This window comes from Talpa europaea (genome assembly GCF_964194135.1).
Source record: "Talpa europaea genome assembly, chromosome: 16".
In the NCBI taxonomy this organism is placed as follows: domain Eukaryota; kingdom Metazoa; phylum Chordata; class Mammalia; order Eulipotyphla; family Talpidae; genus Talpa; species Talpa europaea.
The window spans coordinates 21,937,656-21,958,294 of record NC_140084.1 but is presented as its reverse complement, the minus strand read 5'-3'; the positions used below and the strand labels follow the sequence as shown (position 1 = coordinate 21,958,294).

The following is a 20,639-nucleotide window of genomic DNA, read 5'->3' as shown; positions in this document are numbered from 1 at the left end:
CCCGCGCTTCTGACTGTACCCAGTGCATGTATAAACAAAACAAACAAACAAAATAAATAAATAAAACATGCCTCTATAAAAAAAAAAATAAAAAAAAAATTAAAAAAAAAAATGTATCTGTTGGCCTCCCTGATGATGCAGGGGTTTAAAGTCTCAGAGCTATGGGGAGGGGCGGAGCAACATGGCGGCGAGGAGACGCTGCGAGTAAGATCTCCCATTAAAAAAAAGTTAATAGGGAGGAAAAGCGGCAGGTCCCAGTGAGAACTGGGACACGGAAGATAAACGGACGACTCCAGCAAACTGCCCAAAGAAGAAAGTTGCCATAAAAGAGGACCAGAAGGGAGGGAAGCGCAGAACCCTGCTCCCCTCCCCCGCCCACAAAGTCGGCACTCTCCGACCGGCAGAGAGGAGGGAAACAACAAACCAAAACGGCCAACAAGAAAAACGGACGCAGCAAGTGGGACTGTGAGTGGAAAGGAACTATTTCAGCCACCACACCCCGTGAACGGGAGCTGTGGAGAACCCTGCAGGATCCTCCAGGCGCCATTAAAGAGAGCCCCGCCCCCCAGGAGGAGACCAGCACCAGCACACAGCCCCAGCCGCCAGGTAAGCTTGTGCTGAAAGCGGCGCGCTGAAAAAGCAGGCGCGGATCCGGATCGGATCGCAGCTGCCCAGGTCCCCGCGCCTGCGACCTAGGCTTGCGGGGAGACGCTTGGAGGCCCTCCCTGAGTGAGCAGGAACAAGGCGCCCAGGCAGGGGAGCGGGATTCAAAAGGCGCCATTCCCACGCCACTGATCTGGGCTACAGCCCGCGTCCTGGAACTGAGGGCTTTGGAACTGAGACCCAGGGCACGAAATTAGGGGCGTGGGTTCCCCATGACGGTGGGGCACAAGGCAGACACAGCATCCCAAAGCCGTTGAGGTGTACCCTACCATCCCTGCTCTGCTCCCTGTCCCACGGGGTGGAAAATCAGCTCCCCAAGGGCTCTAGGAGAGATCTCTGGCGCCACCTAGCGACTTGAAGCCAGCACAGGCTCCTGAAGGAGCTAGTGGCCAGCTGGGGAGTTAGCCCACACCGGGCCCCTTCCGAACAAGTAGTCTGAGCCCACAGGGAGAGCGAGCACCCACAGCCAGGGCAGACCAGGCGCGCAGAAGAGTGTGCCTGAGACCAGACGCGCAGGGAGTGTGTCCCACATCACCATTTTAGAACAGGGACATTTCTTCAGTAAAGACTACCTGCAGAAGGCTTCCTCAGGAGCCAGAGGTGAGCGGGGGAAGTTCGCCCACGCCAGACCCCCTCTGGCCTGCAGTCCAAGCCCAGAGGGGAGCAGGAACCCACCGCCGGGGCAGACCAGGCGCACAGGGGAGTGTGTCCCCACATCGGCATTTTAGAACAGGGACCCTTCTCCAGTAAAGGCTGCTTGAAACTGACAGATGACTCCTGGAAGAACCAGAGGGGAACAGAGAAGCCCACCCAAGATGCCGGCCAGTCCCAACAACACAGTGTCCCAATGCATACGGCAAATTAGAAAACAGACAGTAGGGAGGAGAAGAACCACACGCAACCTAGCAACTCTCCAGAGAAAAAGCACACCACAAAAAGAAAGCCAGCCCCCAGATTGCAAAGACAATAACTTGGAAGAATTTCTGAGCCTTCCAGAAAGAGAATTTAAAATTGCCGTGATTAAAAAACTGACAGAAGTCATAAAGGAAAACAATGATAAGGGAAAAATAATCAACGATCAGAAGAATGCAATTGAGTCCCTAGAGAGGGAAAACAATGGTCAGAAGAAAGAAATTGAGTCCCTAAAGAGGGAAGTAAAAGAAATGTAGGAGATCAAAGAATTAATGGAAGAACTAAAGAATTCTGGGAAAAGCAATGAAAGCAGAATAGATGAAATGGAAGAACGAATAAGTAATCTTGAAGACACAGAAATAAAAAGAACCAAAACAGAAAAGGAAAGAGAAGTACGAAGGAAAAAGAACGAGGAAAGACTTCGGGAACTATCTGACTCCATGAGGAAAGGAAATATAAGAGTTATAGGAATACCAGAAGGAGAGGAGAGAGATGTAGGAACAGAGAAAATATTCAAAGAGATAATTGAAGAGAACTTCCCAAATGTGAAGAAGGAGCTGAAAAATGACATACAAGAAGCAAGAAGAACACCAAACTTCCACGACGAAAGGAAAAATACAGCAAGACACATAATAGTAAAGCTCCCAAGAATCCAGGACAAGGAAAAAATAATGAAGCTGGCAAGAGGGAAGAAACAGATAACATTCAAAGGAAAACCAATCAGGCTGACATCAGACTTCTCCGAAGAAACACTACGGGCAAGGAGAGAGTGGAGGGACATAGTCAACAGACTCCAAGAAAACAGATGCCAACCAAGAATACTCTATCCCGCAAAACTCTCCTTCCTCTTTGAAGAAAGAATATGGACCTTCCCAGACAAACAGAAACTCCAGAATTTCATTGCAACTAAACCCCCACTCCAAAAAATACTACAAGGAGTCCTAAAGCCAGAACCTCAGAGGGACGAATAACAATGAAAGAAGGCCAAAAAAAAAAAAGTTATTAAAAGAATAAATAAATAAAATCAAAGGAAAGACAAACACAATGGCAAATACAGATGTTAACATATCAATATTAACTCTAAATGTAAATGGACTAAACTCTTCAATAAAAAGACACAGAGTTGCAGCCTGGATTAAGAAACAAAACCCAACCTTTTGCTGTCTCCAGGAAACACATTTAGCTACAAAAGATAAAAATAGGCTCAAAGTTAAAGGATGGAAAACAATCCTACAAGCAAATGGACCAAAAAAGAAAGCAGGAACAGCTATACTTATATCAGATAAAACAGATTTCAAACTCAAAAAGATAAAAAGAGACCCCAATGGTCACTACATTATGATCAAGGGGACAATACTTCAAGAAGAAATAACACTCATTAACATATACTCACCAAACGAAGGAGCACCAAAATATATCAGACAACTGTTGTCCTCTCTGAAAACAGACATCAGAGAAAACACATACGTAGTGGGAGACTTCAACACACCACTATCAACAATGGATAGATCAACAAGACAAAAAATAAGTAAAGAAACCAAAGCTCTAAATAAGGACCTAGAGCAATTGGGCTTAACAGACATCTATAGAACACTAAACCCCCAAAAAAACGGAGTACACATTTTTCTCAAGCGCACACGGATCATTCTCCAGGATCGATCACATACTGGGGCACAAGACAAACATCAACAGATACACCAAGATTGAAATCATATCAACCATCTTTTCTGACCATGAAGGCATCAAACTAGAAATAAACCATAAAAAGAAGGCAAGGAACTTTCCTACCTCATGGAGATTAAAAACCACACTACTGGAAGACCATTGGACTAATGAGGAGATCAAAGAAGAAATTAAAAAATTTTTTGAATTGAACGACAAGGAGGACACCAATATCCTAAATGTATGGGATGCAGCAAAAGCAGTAATAAGAGGAAAATATATAGCAATAGAAACTCACATCAAGAAACAAGAAAGAACGCAAATAAACAACCTAATCTCGAAGCTCAAAGATCTAGAAAAAGAACAACAAAAAAACCCCAAAACCAGTAGAAGAAAAGAAATAATAAAAACCAAAGCAGAAATAAATGAAATTGAAACTAAAAAAACAATCCAAAAGATCAATGAAACCAAGAGCTGGTTCTTTGAAAAAATCAATAAAATAGACAAACCCCTAGCCAGGCTCACAAAGGAAAAAAGGGAGAAAGCACAAATAAACAGGATCATCAATGAAAGAGGAGAAATCACAACGGACACAGCAGAAATCAAAAGAATAATCAGTAACTACTATGAACAGTTATATGGAAACAAGTTTAACAATCTAGAGGAGATGGACAAATTCCTACAACTCTACAATCACCCAAAGCTAGATAAAGAAGAAATAGAACACCTAAACAGACCAATTACAAGCAGCGAAATTGAAATGGTAATCAAAAACCTCCCCAAGAACAAAAGCCCAGGACCTGATGGATTTACAAATGAATTCTACCAAACATTCAGAGACGAATTAGTGCCTATCCTTCACAAACTCTTCCAAAAAATTGAGAAGGAAGGGACAATACCAAACACGTTCTATGAAGCCAACATTACACTAATACCAAAACCGAACAAGGACAACACAAAAAAGGAAAACTACAGGCCAATCTCCCTAATGAACACTGATGCAAAAATCCTCAATAAAATTTTAGCTATCAGAATCCAACAATGTATCCATAAGATAATTCACCACGACCAAGTAGGATTCATTCCAGGGACACAAGGATGGTTTAACATCCGAAAATCAATCAACGTTATCCAACACATCAACAAAAAGAAATATAAAAACCATATGATAATATCAATAGATGCCGAGAAAGCTTTCGACAAAGTGCAACACCCATTCATGATAAAAGCCCTTGAAATTCTTGGGATACAAGGAACATACCTCAACATCATAAAGGCCATCTATGACAAGCCAACAGCCAGTATCATTCTCAATGGTGAAAAGCTGAAAGCAATTCCATTAAGATCTGGAACAAGACAAGGATGTCCACTCTCACCACTGCTTTTCAATATAATACTGGAAGTCCTAGCCAGGGCAATAAGACAAGAGAAAGACATCCAAGGAATCCAAATAGGAAAAGAAGAAGTCAAACTATCACTATTTGCAGACGATATGATATTATACATAGAGAACCCCAAAAACTCCACAGAAAAGCTAATTCAACTCATCAATCAGTTCAGTAAAGTGGCAGGATACAAAATCAACACGCAAAAGTCAGTAGCCTTCCTATACACAAACAATAAATCTGAAGAAGAAGAAATCAAAAAAACCATCCCTTTTGTTATTGAAACAAAAAAAATCAAATATTTGGGAATAAATCTAACAAAAGAGGTAAAGGACCTATACAAAGAAAACTATAAAACACTATTAAAAGAAATAGAAGAAGACACAAAGAAATGGAGAGACATCCCCTGCTCATGGATTGGAAGAATAAACATTATTAAAATGGCCATCCTTCCAAAAGCAATATACAGATTCAATGCTATTCCAATCAAAATTTCAATGTCATTCTTCAAAGAAATAGAACAATTATTGATGAGATTCATATGGAATCACAAAAAACCCCGAATAGCCAAAGCTCTCCTGAAAAAAAAAAAAGGGAATGGAGGCATCACACGCCCAGACTTCAAACTATACTACAAAGCCATAATCATCAAAACTGCATGGTATTGGAACAAGAACAGACATACAGACCAATGGAATCGAATAGAAAATCCAGAAATAAACCCACAGATTTATGGTCAACTAATCTTTGACAAAGGAGCAAAGAATATGCATTGGAGCAAAGAAGGTTTGTTTAATAAATGGTGCTGGGAAAACTGGGTCGCTACATGCAAAAGAATGAAGCTTGACCACTACCTCACACCATACACAAAAATCAACTCAAAATGGATTAAAGAACTAGACATAAGACCTGAAACCATAAAATATATAGAAGGAAATATAGGCAAAACACTACGTGATTTGCACATCAAAGACATCTTTACAGACACATCACCCAAAGCAGTGATAGTGAAGGCAAAGATAAACAGCTGGGACTACATCAAATTAAAGAGCTTTTGCACAGCAAAAGAGACAATAACAAAAACAAAGAGAAACCCCACCAACTGGGAGAACATTTTTGCACCCAACACTAATGATAAAGGACTGATCACAAAAATCTGCAAAGAGCTGATGAGACTCAACAACAACAAAGAAAATAATCCAGTCAAAAAATGGGCAGAAGAGCTAAAAAGAAACTTCTCTGAAGAGGAAATGCAAATGGCCAACAGGCATATGAAAAAATGTTCAATATCACTTGTCATCAGGGAAATGCAAATCAAAACTACCATGAGATACCATCTTACACCAGTGAGAATGGCACATATTAAAAAAACTAGCAACAACAAATGTTGGCGAGGGTGTGGAGAAAAAGGAACTCTTCTGCACTGTTGGTGGGAGTGCAAACTGGTCCAACCACTGTGGAAAGCTGTGTGGAGATTTCTGGACCTACTAAACATAGAGCTTCCATATGATCCAGCAATTCCACTCCTAGGTATTTACCCAAAGGACACAGAAACATCAATTCCAAAGAACACCTGCACCCCTATGTTTATAGCAGCACTGTTTACAATAGCTAAGCTTTGGAAACAACCCAAATGCCCAAAAATAGATGACTGGATCAAGAAGATGTGGTACATATATACCATGGAATATTACTCAGCATTCAAAAAAGATAAACACATGCAATTTGCTGCAACATGGATGGCGCTGGAAGGGATCATGCTCAGCGAAATAAGCCAAAAAGAAAAAGAAAAATACCGGATGGTCTCACTCATAGCAGGAATCTAGAAAACTTAAATAAGGGACCAGGAAAATGAATAACTATAAGAAAGTGAAAATCAAAACCAACAAAAAACTATGAACCAGAGACACTTTTAGGGGGGCGGGGGCGGGAGGGGAGGGATTGGGGTCAGAATGGGGGGGCTGCAATTGTATGGGGAATATAACAATAAAATTTATTAAAAAAAAAAATAAAGTCTCAGAGCTATGAAGCTATGACCAGCCACTGTGGCATGAGTTCAATCTTCTGCCAGGGAGCTGACCCACATGGCACAGCAGACCTCTTTGACTTGCCTGCTGCTCCCTTCAGCAGTGTATTTCAGTAGATCTGCTTGTTCTGCTCCCCACTCTCTCTGGTGAATCCTGTCACCATCACCGCCCCCCACCACCGTACCACTGGCCTACACTCCAGTTCTTGTATGCATAAATAAGTAAATCTTTTAAAAAAAAATAAAAGGCATCTTTGAAAGTCTGGAAATTTTGTAGGTGGTAATTCATTTGTCTACACATGGGTATTAGAAAGAAAATAAGCCTACAATTCCACACTGTGATGCCACCACTGATGAGAATACATAATCTATCTTCACGGCTTCAACAACAATTTATTTTCCAGGGCCTCCCCAGTGGCGCAGTGGTTGAGCGCTACGTTGCAAAGCTGCCTGCAGCCTTTGCAGTGCAGGTTCGATCCCTGACTGCCGGCGAGGGTCCCACATGGTGTGCAAGACCTCTCCTGCCACCCGCTGCTCCCCTCAGCAGTGTACTTCGGTCCTTCTGCCTGTTCTGCTCCCCGCTCTGGCTCTGGTGAATTCTCTCACCCTCCCGTGCTTCTGACTGTACCCAGTGCTTGTATAAATAAATAAATCTTAAAAAAAATTAATAAAAAATAATTTGTTTTCCAATGACAGTAAATTTTGCTGATACAGGACTGCTTTCTCCACATGTCCAATGTCTCCTTGCTAAGTAGGTATTTCCATCCCTTGAAAGTCCTGCTACCTCACGCACGATGTGCCCTACATCAACCCTGCAAACTCCAGTTAGACTGACCGTGAAGTGCAGCTAGGAGGCCTCTTAAGGCCTGCAACAGCACTCTCCTTCGAGACAAATCCAATAAGCATGGCTTCAAGGTCTCCTCCACACTTGACTTATCAGAGGGAAATTAGCCAACCCAACCTTCTACTTCCACCACCACGTATTCTCCTGGTTTTAGCCAGATGATCTTACCAATGCACTCTTCCAGGCTCACAAAGGAAGCAGCAAAGGAAAAGCTCAATCTCTTGGCCCTTACCCCCTCCTTCCTCAAATGTCCTCAAATGTCATCTATGATGCTGCCTGTAGACACAGGCCCTCCACAATCCCTTCTTTCCTCCAAACTGTTATTTTCCACTGTGCAGCAGAATCACAGGAAAGAGGAGACAGAGGGATGAAGGGAAGAGGAAGGCAGACAAATGGGGTATTGGCATGAGTGATTTGGTAGAGGGTGAGTGGAACATGTACACATATGGAAGAAGAAAGACAGAATCCATGCAAAAAAATTAAAATTAAAAAAGACTCCTATTACAAATAAAAATACTTCACAGACAAGAGAGAAACCCACCCAGGTAACCTTGCCAGAGGTGAGGAAGCTGGTGTAGACAGCGGCTTCCTGACTCCTGGGCAGTGAGAGCCCTTCCTACTTACCACCCCACAGTGGTACTGCCCCCAGCAAAATCTAATTCTCACAGAGCAAGAATGGCCTGGACATGCAACTAGCGTCTAACATCCAGAAGAGGTGCTCAAAAACTTTTCCTTTTAGAGGCTAATGCCCATTTTATTCTTCAGGGAACCATAAATAAGATACTGTATAAGCTTTAGACCTCAGAAAACAAGAAAGTGAATAACCTTATTCTTCATGAACCAATCACTAAATGTTTATTATCTAAAAGTTTTAAAATATGGCAAGAATGTAGCAATATGGCATTTATTTCTGAAAACATAGGCTGGTAGTTTTTCTAGAAGGAATCTTTTTTCTAATCTTTAAAAACAATGAATCATTCTAATTGCTTAACAGCAAAGACAGGCCTAGAGTTAATGTCAACCACAGACTAAACATGAACATCCAAAATACAAGAGCCTTCAGTGCTTAGAAAAAGGAAGGTACAGTATGTGCTAAAAAGCAATGCACTAAAAAGCTTGTCAAGTGCCTCCTTGGCTTATTCAACAGATACAGATGTGTCTTCTTTAGGCTTCCTTAAATTCTGTGGATGGCAACAGTAAAAGCCAGGTGGCTTTTGGGTCCAATCTATTGGGTCACAGTGCAAGGGGGAGGAGGGGGTGGAATATAAAGTAAAAGAAAACTGTTGCTCTAGACCCCAGAAACTAGCTCCAAACTAATTTCCAAAGTAGTGTCTTCAGTTACGAGATCGTCACCTTTGATATCCCAAAAATATCTCTAGAGCAGTTCAAAATACAGATTTACCCAGAAAATACAACTATAAAAAAAAAAGAAAAGGAAAGGAAAAAAAAAAGAAAATCAAATAGAGTTCAGACTGTCTTAAAAATAGTAGAGGGTCCCTGACCCTTCCCACTTCAACCCCACATCCTGACCAGAAATAAATGTGCTGTCATCACTGTCTCCTAGACTCTCTGCAACCAAACCAGAGAAGCTTGGAGACCAACAGTATTTTGACTAGGTATATACACAACAACAAACCTCATTTACATTTGAGAAGGCCAAAGCTCTGGGGTTCCTAGTTTCAAATGCAAAATGAACAGATATACTGGACCTGTGAGATCAGGTGTACAGGCTTAAGAGGAAGAAGGTTTAAATTTGTTTCCATAAAAATGTAACCAAGTTTTATCACTTGGTTGCCCATACCCGGAAGTCAAGTAGAAGGAAGAGTGTCCGAAGAAACGAGCAGATGAGGGACAGATAACTTAATAAAAATCCCTGGCAGTCAAAAACCAGATGGGGCAGTTGTGGGGAACAGTGAAATACCCTCTCTGAGTTACTTAGAGAAGAGCTCCATTCTATAGCTTCCACTTAATAAAACAGCCAAGGGACCTTTATAGAGAAAGATGAACACGAAAAGTGTGAAACATGGTTAAAACACATAGTACTGGTACCTCAGGGGGTAAACATCATCTACATGGAAAATCGTCTACCCAGAGAAGTCAGGGGCTCTTATGCTGAAGTTTCAGACTGACAGAGCCGAGTGTTATCGGGCCACTGTGATGTCTAGCCATGTACCGCAAACAATTTCCATTTACTCATCAATTGACTCACTCATGGTGACAAGGGGGAAAAACCAAGTACAGATATGCATAATCCGCAGCATTAAATAGGATATTTTGAAATTTCTCATGGTGTTTACAAACTATAGACATCATGCTGAAGAGGCATATAAACAAAGTCTTTGCGAAAACCCTCGGACAGGTGGGCTCCAGGGACAAATGGGGCTCAAACCAACAGAGCTACTGCTCAAGGACTTAAATTTCCTTTTTAACTTCTTCCTCAACTAGTTAGGTAAAAGGAATGGGGTTTATTCAGTGGTACTTAAGCAACCCAAGACTTAAACATCCAAATGCTGCCATGGCCTAAAAACTTCACTCAACTTCTGTGGAAAGAGATGGGGTGAAAAGTAATATGGACACAAATGTATATAATCTTGAATAAGATTCTGAAATAATTTCATGTCATGTAAATTATAGGTAATTTTTACCTTAAAATAGATGAGGACATTCAGTTTTAAAAAGAAAAAAAGGCTTAACCACTTTTTTGTTGAATTAAACATATGACCTCAATTGAAATTTAATCTAAATTATCATTGGAATAGTGGTTGAAACAGCACGTGATAAATGTGTAATGAAAAGTGACTTTAAAAATCCTAATCTTGGGCCTCCCCTGGTGGCGCAAGCAGTTGAGCACCATGCTGCGAAGCTGTCCGCAGCCTCTGCACCACCAGTTCCATCCCGGCTGGCCGGGGAGATTCCCACATTGCACAGCAGACCTCTCTTGTCTCGCCCGCTGCTCCCCTCAGCAGTGTGTTTCCTCATTCTGCCTGTTCTGTTCCCTGCTCTGTCTCTGGTGAATCCTCTCACCCTCCTGCACATCTGGCCTGTACCTCAGTTCTTGTATGCATGAATAAATAAATCTTAAAAAAAATCCTAATCTTTTCTTTCATCAAAATTTTATTAATTTCCCATTCATTTACAAAAATATGTAAATTTGGAAACACAACTTTACACCTCAACATGTGTACACGATTCACTTGCCCTCTACCAAAGTTCTGGTGCCAATACCCTATCACCATGCCCACTCTATGCCCTGTTCAACAGCTCCACTGATAATCACCAGTTTTCAGAGTTTAAGAGTTATTTTTGTTCATTTTTTTGGTTACTTACATTCCACAAAATTCCTAACTTCCACTTGAAAACCCTTTCATTTTCCTATTTCACCTAGCACAATCACCTCCAGATCCATCCATACTGTGTAAGGGGGCACTATTTCACCTTTTTCATAGCTGAGTAGTACCCCACGGAGTATACCACAATTTCTAAACTCCTAACCTTTCTTAAGTCTTTAATTCATTCACTAAATTGTTACTGACTGGTTACCACAAGCCAGGCACGTGAACCCTAGGGGCAGTTCAGTGAATGGAAATGAATCACTGTCCTCATGGAATTTAGTTAATTCACATTTAATATTCAAATAATTTATTTAGAATATGACTTAATTTTACCCTAACATTTAAAAATTTGAGATGAAATTCACTTAATATCAATTAATCAAAGTGAACAAATCAGTGGCATTTCATAGATTCACAATGATCTACAACCAATACTTAGATCTTGTTCCAAAACATTTTTCTCACTCCAAAATAAAACCCTGTATTCATTAAAAGGTTACCCCCCCCCCAGAATAAGTTTATTTTAATTGCTTGTATTTTCAGATCAATCTACACCATCTTTTTAGGATAACATAGCCTTAATAAAAGTGTTGCATTTAAAATGAAACTTTTGTGAATTTGAAGAAAACTGAAATCCTCCAAAAGCACCAAGTGTTCAAAAAAAAAATTAACAGAGAGTTAGCTTGTGGTTTCCCTTACTGATTAACTCACTGGTTTTCAAAAGAGGTGACACTGTACTCAAGGATGTTAGGAAATAAGCAGCAGTGTATTGAGATGTCACAATGACTGGGGCATAGTGGGGGAGGGAAGGGGACCACTATGGGCAAAGTGTGAGGGACTAAATATGCAAAACATCCTGTCATGGTCAGACAGCACCAGTTTAAATTCCAATACTGATCCCTCTGAGAAATATCCTAGTTACTACTCAAAAAGAATTTTTGAAAGTGTCATTATCACTGTTCATTTATGTTCATTTGCATTTCTTATTCTTTGAACACTAATCCGGGAAATCTTTCTACATACAGAAACATTTAAAAAATGAATAGTATTACTCACAATCATGACTTAAATTTTATATGATTTGGCTCAAGAAATTTTAACAATGAGGAACTTGTAATGGACTTAAGACTGTGGGTGACTGAAATTGCACTTTATATTTTTACTTAGATCTGGGTTTCCCCCAAAGAACTGCCAAAAAAATAAAGAGAAATGAAGTGAAGGGAAGCATATTGCATAGTTTTACTATCTTCAAGCCATAATATTTCAAATGCTGGATTTTTGACAGCACAGTACAGCTTCAATAACTCAAAAAATAAAAATCAAAAGATTCCATGTACTTTGAAAAATTTGGTACTTTATGTTTAAGGAAAAATAATATATGTGAAGTTTCCTTTTAAAAAATGCAGGTAAGAGGTAGTTGGTCGGGTACAAAGGAAACAATGTTTGAAATGATGAAACAACACTGGTCACGAGGTGACAACCACTGAACAGGGTGACGAGCACAAGGGAATCCCAAATGATTCCAACATTGGCTTCATTACATTAAAGTCATCATCCATTGCCTTTGTTTGAAAATTCTAATAAAATAACAAATATAAAATAAGCACATATAGTCAAATAATAAAATTTCTTTTCAATCTCATCAAATATCTCTAAAATTCAGGGCATAAATTACATTCAGCAATTCTGAAAAGTATTTCAACTTCTTCACTCCATGTTCAGGTGCCCCTTTTCTTGAAATGCAGCTTTGCTAGACTTTGAAGACTTCTTCAAAATCAACAGAGTGACTTATTTTGAAAACGGGAGAGATTTTACCTAGCAGTTGCTGACACAGCATGACAAACATGTCCTCTAGGACTGGGCAAAGGCAATAGACTGCAGCAAATGAAACTCGGTCGGCAGGAATTTGTCCACGATCAAACGGCTGGTGCCCAGTGGGGTAGAGACACTGACTTCACCCTCACACTCTTCTTAGTCACTATATTAAACTATCCCTTAGAGAAGAAACCCAGTCTCACAGAGGTAGAAAGTCAGAATTCTAAGGATTCCCAAACATGCTAAATAGAAAAAAAAAAATCATTTAACACTTTTTATTAAAACAATTATAGAAACTTTTAGTAAAAGCAGAAGCAAGCCCATAAAGAAGTTCAAACTGGTGAATGTCCTTAAGAAGGAAACTGCTATCTGCTGTCAACGAAAACAAAACAGAGCTACATCACACTTATTATCACTGCACACTTGATTAGAGACTTGTCATATCATAGTACCATCCTCTTATTCAGTACCTACTGGTATTTATGGTATTAAAAATCCAATAATTTAAATAGTCTCCACATTGCTAAATAATCACTGGGCAATGCAACGTGAAAAGCCAATTTTTCTATGGTATCTTACAATAAGAAATATAACTTCATCAGGGAAAAGCACTGTACAACCCGAGAAGGTGGGATGACACAACTTTTATGAACAAATTGCTGTTTTTTCCAAATAAGGCTACAGATCAACTACACAGATACACAGGAAAAGGCCTATAAATACATGTAATTATTAACGCATTTGCTTAAAGATCTACTTAAAAGCAATAATGAAATCTGTGGAGAGTGGACTTACGTAATTGCAACATTGCTCCCATCTATAACGATGTGCTTCAAATCCGTTCTCCCTGGTTCGTTTTTTAATTCCAACTTGTAGGGTACTTTCAGAGTATCTCGAAACCTTTGAACCCCAGTAACTGAAGAATCAATGTGATCAGAAGGTCCTGCCAACCTTGCATCAGCAACTGAAGGTAACAGCTGGGGAACTGGTGGAGAAAGGGGTGAACAATTTGGTTTAGAATGAGGAGAGCTACAACATCCCGAACGGTTTTCACATACAGACTTCATATTATTTGGTGCAAGCAAGGGTTCTGCTTGCTGCTGCAAACCATTTTCAGGAAAAATTGTAATTCTGGGCTGGTGACTTGAAGCTCCTCTTGAAACAAAACTGACAACTTCTTTGGGACTTGAAGGAGCAACAGAGGGTGAAAGGCCATCAGTTTCAAGGTCTATGTTACAAACGTAGTTTGGATTTGAACCCCAACTTTCTTGTTTCTGTTCTCTTGGCACTGTTCTGAAATTATTAATTTTGCAATTTGAGGTACATGGTTTTGACTCTACTTTGAATGGCAACTGAGAAAATTTCTCCATCATATTTTGCTGTGTGTGAGTTTGTGTTTTCTTTGGAGTAGAATCAGTTGTAAGCTCATTCATGTTGCTACAAACACCTTTATTTTTGGTTTTGTTGGTCTCTGGATATAGAGTACCAGGTGAAAATTCTCTGTCTTCTTGGAATCTTTTATTTTCTTTTTCAATTTCCTCTAAGAGCAGTAATGGTTCAGTAGACGGCCCATACTCCCTAATGACCTTTTCAACAATTTCTTGGGAATAGCCCATGGTTTTAAAAAAGTTGACGAGGATGTTGTATTCCATTTCCTCAGTAGTGTCTTTTACATCTGGACTCAAATTTTCAGGATCAGGAGAAGAATCAGATAAGTCAATGATTTCATTTCCAGCTGATGTCTTATTACCATCATGTAAAAGCTCCCCCTCTTGAACATTTTCCAAAGAAAATTGTTTCTTTGTATGCCTTTCTTCAGAATCAGAAAATCTCCTTTTGTGACAAACTCTATCTTTGGAAAACGCCTCTTCATCTGGGGTTAGACCATTTATTGGAACAAAAAGTACATCTTGTGAACTAGAAAAGATTGTGTCCATTTGTTTTGTAAGCTCAGAAACAGGAGTCCCAGCTTTATTTCTTGCATCTTCTTGCAAAACAGTTTCATCTCTGGAAATATTCAGTCCTGTGACAGTGTTCTGTGTAAACTCTGTTTGTTTTGAATCTCCAATTTCAATAACATCATCATCTCCTGTTTCACATAAATTCTCCTCACCTTGTGTAAGTGTCAAAAGTTCTTTTTTCAAGGAAGTAGGCAAAAGCAACAAGTCCATTGTATAATTGTCTGCACGAGCTTCAACAAACTGTTTAAATTCCCTTTTCACCTCTGATTCTTTCTGACTGCTGGGGAGATTCTCATTATTCTCAAAGAGCTTTACAAACTGTTGAATATGACTTCTAGCCATAACCACAGCTTCAGCACTTCCTCTGATGCCAAGAAGACCAATGTCTAGAATGCAGAGATCAGCACAGGTGTCCTGAATCAAGCTTTTCAGAAATAGGTTCTTTGCCCCAACAAAAATGCAGTGCATGGCCTTGGGGTAACATTCTCTTTCTTCCAGTTCAGGCTCACAGATCCCTTTAATGTATTCCTGTAAAGAAGACAGAAATTAGATGAATTTATGAAAGCTCCTTACAGCACATATTATGTTACACATGTAACTAAATGTTCAAGCTGTACAAAAAATCAAAAGCATGAGAATAACTGGGGGAAAAATGCTATGTTTTAAATAAAAGATTTAAAATAACATATACCTTGCTTAATCATCTTCAGAGAAATCAAAAGCTTTGCATATAGATCTAAAATGCAGGTATTTGTAACATTTCCAATAGTGTATCTGGCAATGCAATCTCAGGGGGTTTCCCAGATGCACAGTGGATAATGACAACATTGGATTTATTTACATCAATAAAGACATATCTTTGCTTGTGTACTACTGCGACACAGTAAAAAAGTAAGATAATTAAGTCAAAGTACTTGAAAACAAACCTTGACTTTGATTTGCTACTATTATCTTTGGCTCCCAGATAAAATAAATTGGTCACTTAGAGGCACTCAAATATAACAATATTAATTCAGGGCCTCCCCGGTGGCGCAGCGGGTTGAGCGCCGCGCTGTGAAGCTGTCTGCAGCCTCTGCAGTGTGGGTTTGATTCCGGTTGGCCAGGGAGAAACCCACATGGCGTGGCAGACCTCTGCTGCCTCGCCCACTGCTACCCTCAGCAGTGTCTTCGGTCCTTCTGCCTGTTCTGTTCCCCACTCTGTCTCTGGTGAATTCTCTCACCCTCCCGCACCTCTGACTATACCCCAGTTCTTGTATAAATAAATCTTAAAAAAAAACCCGACAATATTAATTCAATAATTTTACGGCTAGTTTTCAAGAAAGACCAGACTATTTAACTGCAGACCTAAACATAAAAAAATCAGAGAGCTAGACAGTACTACCTTTCTCAGATATAAAGCTAAGGTGGGTTTCTAGTGACACATGGTATTAAAGGAGGCCTGAATGAGGTAGAAAGGGAACTAGGCTCTTAGCAATTAGGTTACTACTGAAGGCAGAGTGTGAATCAAGCAAATACCTGTGTGCACACACACAAATAATGAAACTAGTAACTTGGGCAGGGCTTGAGGTGCTGCGTCTATCAACAGTTCATTCTTTGTTACCACTGAGTACTATTCCATGATCTACTGAGGGACAGACACTCCGGTTGTTACTATCTGGGGCTATTACAAATAAAGTTGTTATGAACAACCATGTACAGATTTCCGTGTGGACCTAGGTTTTAATTTCTCTGAGATAAATGCTGGATCATGTGGTATGCATGTTTAGCTTTTCAAGGACTTCAGAATGGCTATGCCATTTTACACTTACATTTTACTAGCAATGTAAAATCCAATGCCTTGCATCAGCATTTGATACAGCCACTTTTTTTTGGCTGTTCTATTAAGAATGTAGTATATCTCATCATGGCTTTCATTTACATTTCCTGGATGGAAGTGATATCTGAGCACCTTTTGCTGTTTTCCATCTATATTTCCTTTTTAGTGAAAGGTCTGCTTAGTTTTTGGACTCCATTTCTAAAAAGATTACTTGGTTTTTACTGTGGCATTTTAAGAGTTCTTTATATATAAAGAATATATTCTAGGGCCTCCCTGGTGGCACAGCGGTTAAGTGCTGGGTTGCGAAGCTGCCCGCAGCCTCTGCAGCGCCGGTTCGATCCCCAGCCGCTGGGCAAGGGTCCCACATGGCACACAAGCCTCACCTGCTGCCCGCTGCTCCCCTCGTCAGTCTGCCTGCTCTGCTCCCCGCTCTGGTGAATTCTCTCACCCTCCCATGCTTCTGATTGTACCCAGTGCTTGTATAAATAAATAAATCTTTTAAAAAAAAGAATATATTCTAGATATGAATACTTTGTCAGATGTGTGACTTGAGAGTATTTTCTCCTAGTCTATTTGTCTTTACAACCTTTAGCAGGGTCTTTGTGATAAGAAAAGTTTTTAATTTTAATGAAGTCCATTTGTTGATTTCCTCCTCTCATTAAGTCGCAAGTCCCAAAGTTTTCTTCTATGGTATCTTCTAAAAGTTTCACATTGAAATCTATGGATCCATTTTGAGTTAGTTTTTTAAAAAGATGTGAGGTTTAAGCTCTGGCTTATGTTTTTGCTTAGGGCTCTCCAATTGCTCTATTACCATTTCTTAAAAGACCCTCTTTACTGCATTGCTTTCGTGTTGTTGTAAAAAGTCAGCTGGTATATCAAAATTGCATACTTCAAGTATATTCAATTTTTATCAAAAATACATCTAAACTTTTTAATGTTGGGAAAATTATGTTGAGCTTGTTTCTGGGTTTGGTATATTCCATCAATGATCTGTTCCTTTACCTGTACCATACAGTCTTGATTACAGTAATTATATGTTAAAATTGGATAGTGATTACTCCCCACACTGTTTAAAAAATTTTTTAAGCTATTCTAGTTAGTTCCTTTGCCTTTTTCCATATAAATTTTAGAACTATCTACTTTTAGCCATGGTGTTAACCTTGCATATTGATTTGAGGATAACTGACATCTGCTGAGTTCTGATGCACGAACACGGTATGTCTCTCCAGTTCTCCAGATCTTTGCTTTTTTTTCTTTCAAAAGTATTTACAGTTCTGAGCATATCAGTTCTGCATATGTTTTATTAAATTTACACCCAAGTATTTCATTTTTTAAGTGATTATCATACATGGCACTGTATTTTAACTTTGGTTTGTGTTCATTGTATATAGAAATACAATTCACTTTTGGATATTGATCATTTATCCTGTTATCACAATGAAGTCATATTTAGCTCTATGAATGCTTTCTGTCAAGTCCTCATTTTCTATGCAAACAATTATGTCATCTACAAATATATCTTTTCTCCCTCTGACAAATATGGCTTTTATTTCTTGCCTTATATGTGAGCTCTGCACTGAAGAGCAGGAGGAGAGTTGGTGTGCCTGCTTTATTCACAATTTAACAGTGAATAAAGTCTTTCACATTCAGTATATTAGATTTTTGGTAAATGTTCTTTATCATATTGAGGAAGTTATGCTATATTATTTTTTTTTCTAGGAACACAAACATGAATGAGCACTGAAACTTGTTATACCAATTAATATACTATGTCAGTCTGTTGATATGGTAGGTTACATGGACTGATTTTTAAATAGTGAAATTAGCCTATATCCCTAGAATAGTTGCCATTTGGTCAAGATGTTTAATTATTTTATATATTCGTGACGTCTATTTGTTAGTATTTTGTTAGGACATTTCTGCATATTTTGTATCTATGTTCTTGAAGAAGATTTGTGTCTGTAGTTTTCCATTTCTGTATTCTTTTTGTCTGGTTTTAGCATTAGGATAATACTATTTATTATCCTATAAGGATAATTCATTTATGAAATAAGGGCAAAAGGAAGTGTTCTCATACATTGTTCTAGAGGAGATCATGTAGAATTGGCATTAGTTCTTTTCTAAGCATTTTGTAGACTTCTCCAGTGAAACAATTTTGAATTTCATTTATGAGAATTTCAACTTGTTAATTCAATTTTCTTAATAACTATAAGTCTGTTCAAATTACCACTTTCATAGGGAGTTATGGTTGCCTGTACTTTCTGATTTCATATAAATTATCAATTTTATGTGTACAGTTGTTTATAGTATTTCCCTATTTTTTTTTTTGATGTCTTCAAGGTCTGCAGCTAATATCTTCTCCATTCCTAACATTAATTTGTATCTTTTCACTTCAGTGTTGCTAAGAGTTGTCAATTTTATTGATTTCCCCCCAAAGAACCAGTTTGTTTTTTCATTGATTTTCACCAGTTTCTGTTTCCAACTTCAACAACTTATACTCTATTTCCTTCCAGCTCGCTTTGAGACTACTTTGCTCGTCTTTTCCTAGTTTCTAGAGGTAGAAACAGATTATTGATTGAAACTCTTCTTCTTTTTTAATGTACTACATGTTATAATTTCCTTTTCAGCACTGTTTTACCTAAACACCATAAATTTTGATACACTGTATTTTTGTTTCCATTCAGTTCAATGATTTTTAAAATTTCCCTGAAAGTTATTCAATATTCAAAAGCATGTTGTTTAGTTTCTAAGTATTTGGAGATTTCCCTCTTCTCTTTCTAGTTTGGTTCCTTTGTGGTCATAGAACTCACTCTATATGATTTTTAAAAATTTGCTGAGATATTTTATGGCCCAGAATATGTCATACCTTAATATATGATGTGTGGGCACTTGAAAATCATGTATATTCTCCTGTTGTTGGGCAGTGTTCTATAAATACCTGGTTAGCTGATGGTATAACTGATTTTTTTTTTAATATCCTTGATTTTCTGTCTAATGGTTCCATCAATTGTTGACAGAGAGAAAATGACAACTATAATTATGGCTCTGTCAATTGCTCCTTTCAGTGCTGTCAGTTTTTGCTTCTGTTTTACATCTCTATTGCTAGGAATATACACACTTAGTACTATCATGTGCCCTCTTGGTGAGTTGATCCTCTTTTTATGTAATATCCTTCAGAGACTACTTTACCTGACAGTAATTTCATCACTTCAGCTTTCTTTAATTCACATAAATACATTTTCCCTCCTTTCACTTTAAAACTACCTATACCATTATACTGGAAATCAGTTTCTTGAAGACATCATATAATTTAGTTATGCTTTTAAAATCCACTCTGACAATCTTTTAATGTAATTGGTGTATTTTTGACTATTTAATGAAATTATTGTCAAGTCTGGATTTAAGACAACAATTTCACTTGTTTTCTGCTTATTCCTTATTTTTAATTCTTTTTACCTATCCAACCCTCTTTTGTGTCATGCAAGTATTTTCTCGTATTAAAATTTATGTTAATTTTTTACTATATAGTGTTTAAATCGGTCATGTTCTCTATTACAATACACATATTTAGCAGACCACTTAAAACTGATTTAAATGGGGCTTCCTGGTGGTGCAAGGGGTTGGGACGCAACCTATGAAGCTGTCTTCAGCCACTGCAGGAAGTTCAATCCCTGGCCAGGGAAGTGACCCACATGGCGCAGCAGACCTCTCCTGACTCTCCCTCTGCTCCCTTCAGCAGTGTATTTCAGTTGATCTGCCTGTCCCATTCCCCACTCTGTCTCTGGTGAATCCTCTCACCCCCGCCCACACCTCTGGCCTGTACCCCAGTTCTTGTATGCATAAATAAATAAATCTTTAGAAAAAAAATGAAGATCTGCACCATCACCCACCTTCCCAGCTTTTTGAATCATACCTTCTGTCAAATTTGGGGAGTCCTCAGTCATTATTTAATTTTTTTTTAGCACCACACTCGTTCCCCTTTACCTCTCCCATTGTTCAGAGTATGTAACTTCTATTGCTCTACCTTCAAAACTCATTGACTCATTCCTGTCATCTCCAATTTAAAATCAAGCCCACCCAATTTGTTTTTACTTAGGTTATTCTATTTCTCAATTCCAACTGTCCCTCTGGTCCTTCTTTATTATCTTCTATTTCTTTTCTATTAAAGAGTATATGGAGGGGCTCCCTGGTGGCGCAAGGGGTTAAGTGTCAGCACTATGAAG

At 38.9% G+C, this 20,639-nt stretch overlaps 1 protein-coding gene across 1 annotated transcript in view; it reads right to left on the bottom strand.

Annotated features, from left to right (window-relative positions):
• N4BP1 (NEDD4 binding protein 1) overlaps positions 1-20,639 on the bottom strand; it is a gene marked incomplete at its 3' end in the record, with an annotated part of 48,995 nt that overhangs the window by 10,160 nt on the left and 18,196 nt on the right. Inside the window, exon 2 of the mRNA XM_084257516.1 lies at positions 13,435-15,128. Coding sequence (XP_084113642.1) covers positions 13,435-15,128 — 1,694 coding nt within the window. The remainder of the gene's footprint in view (positions 1-13,434; positions 15,129-20,639) is intronic.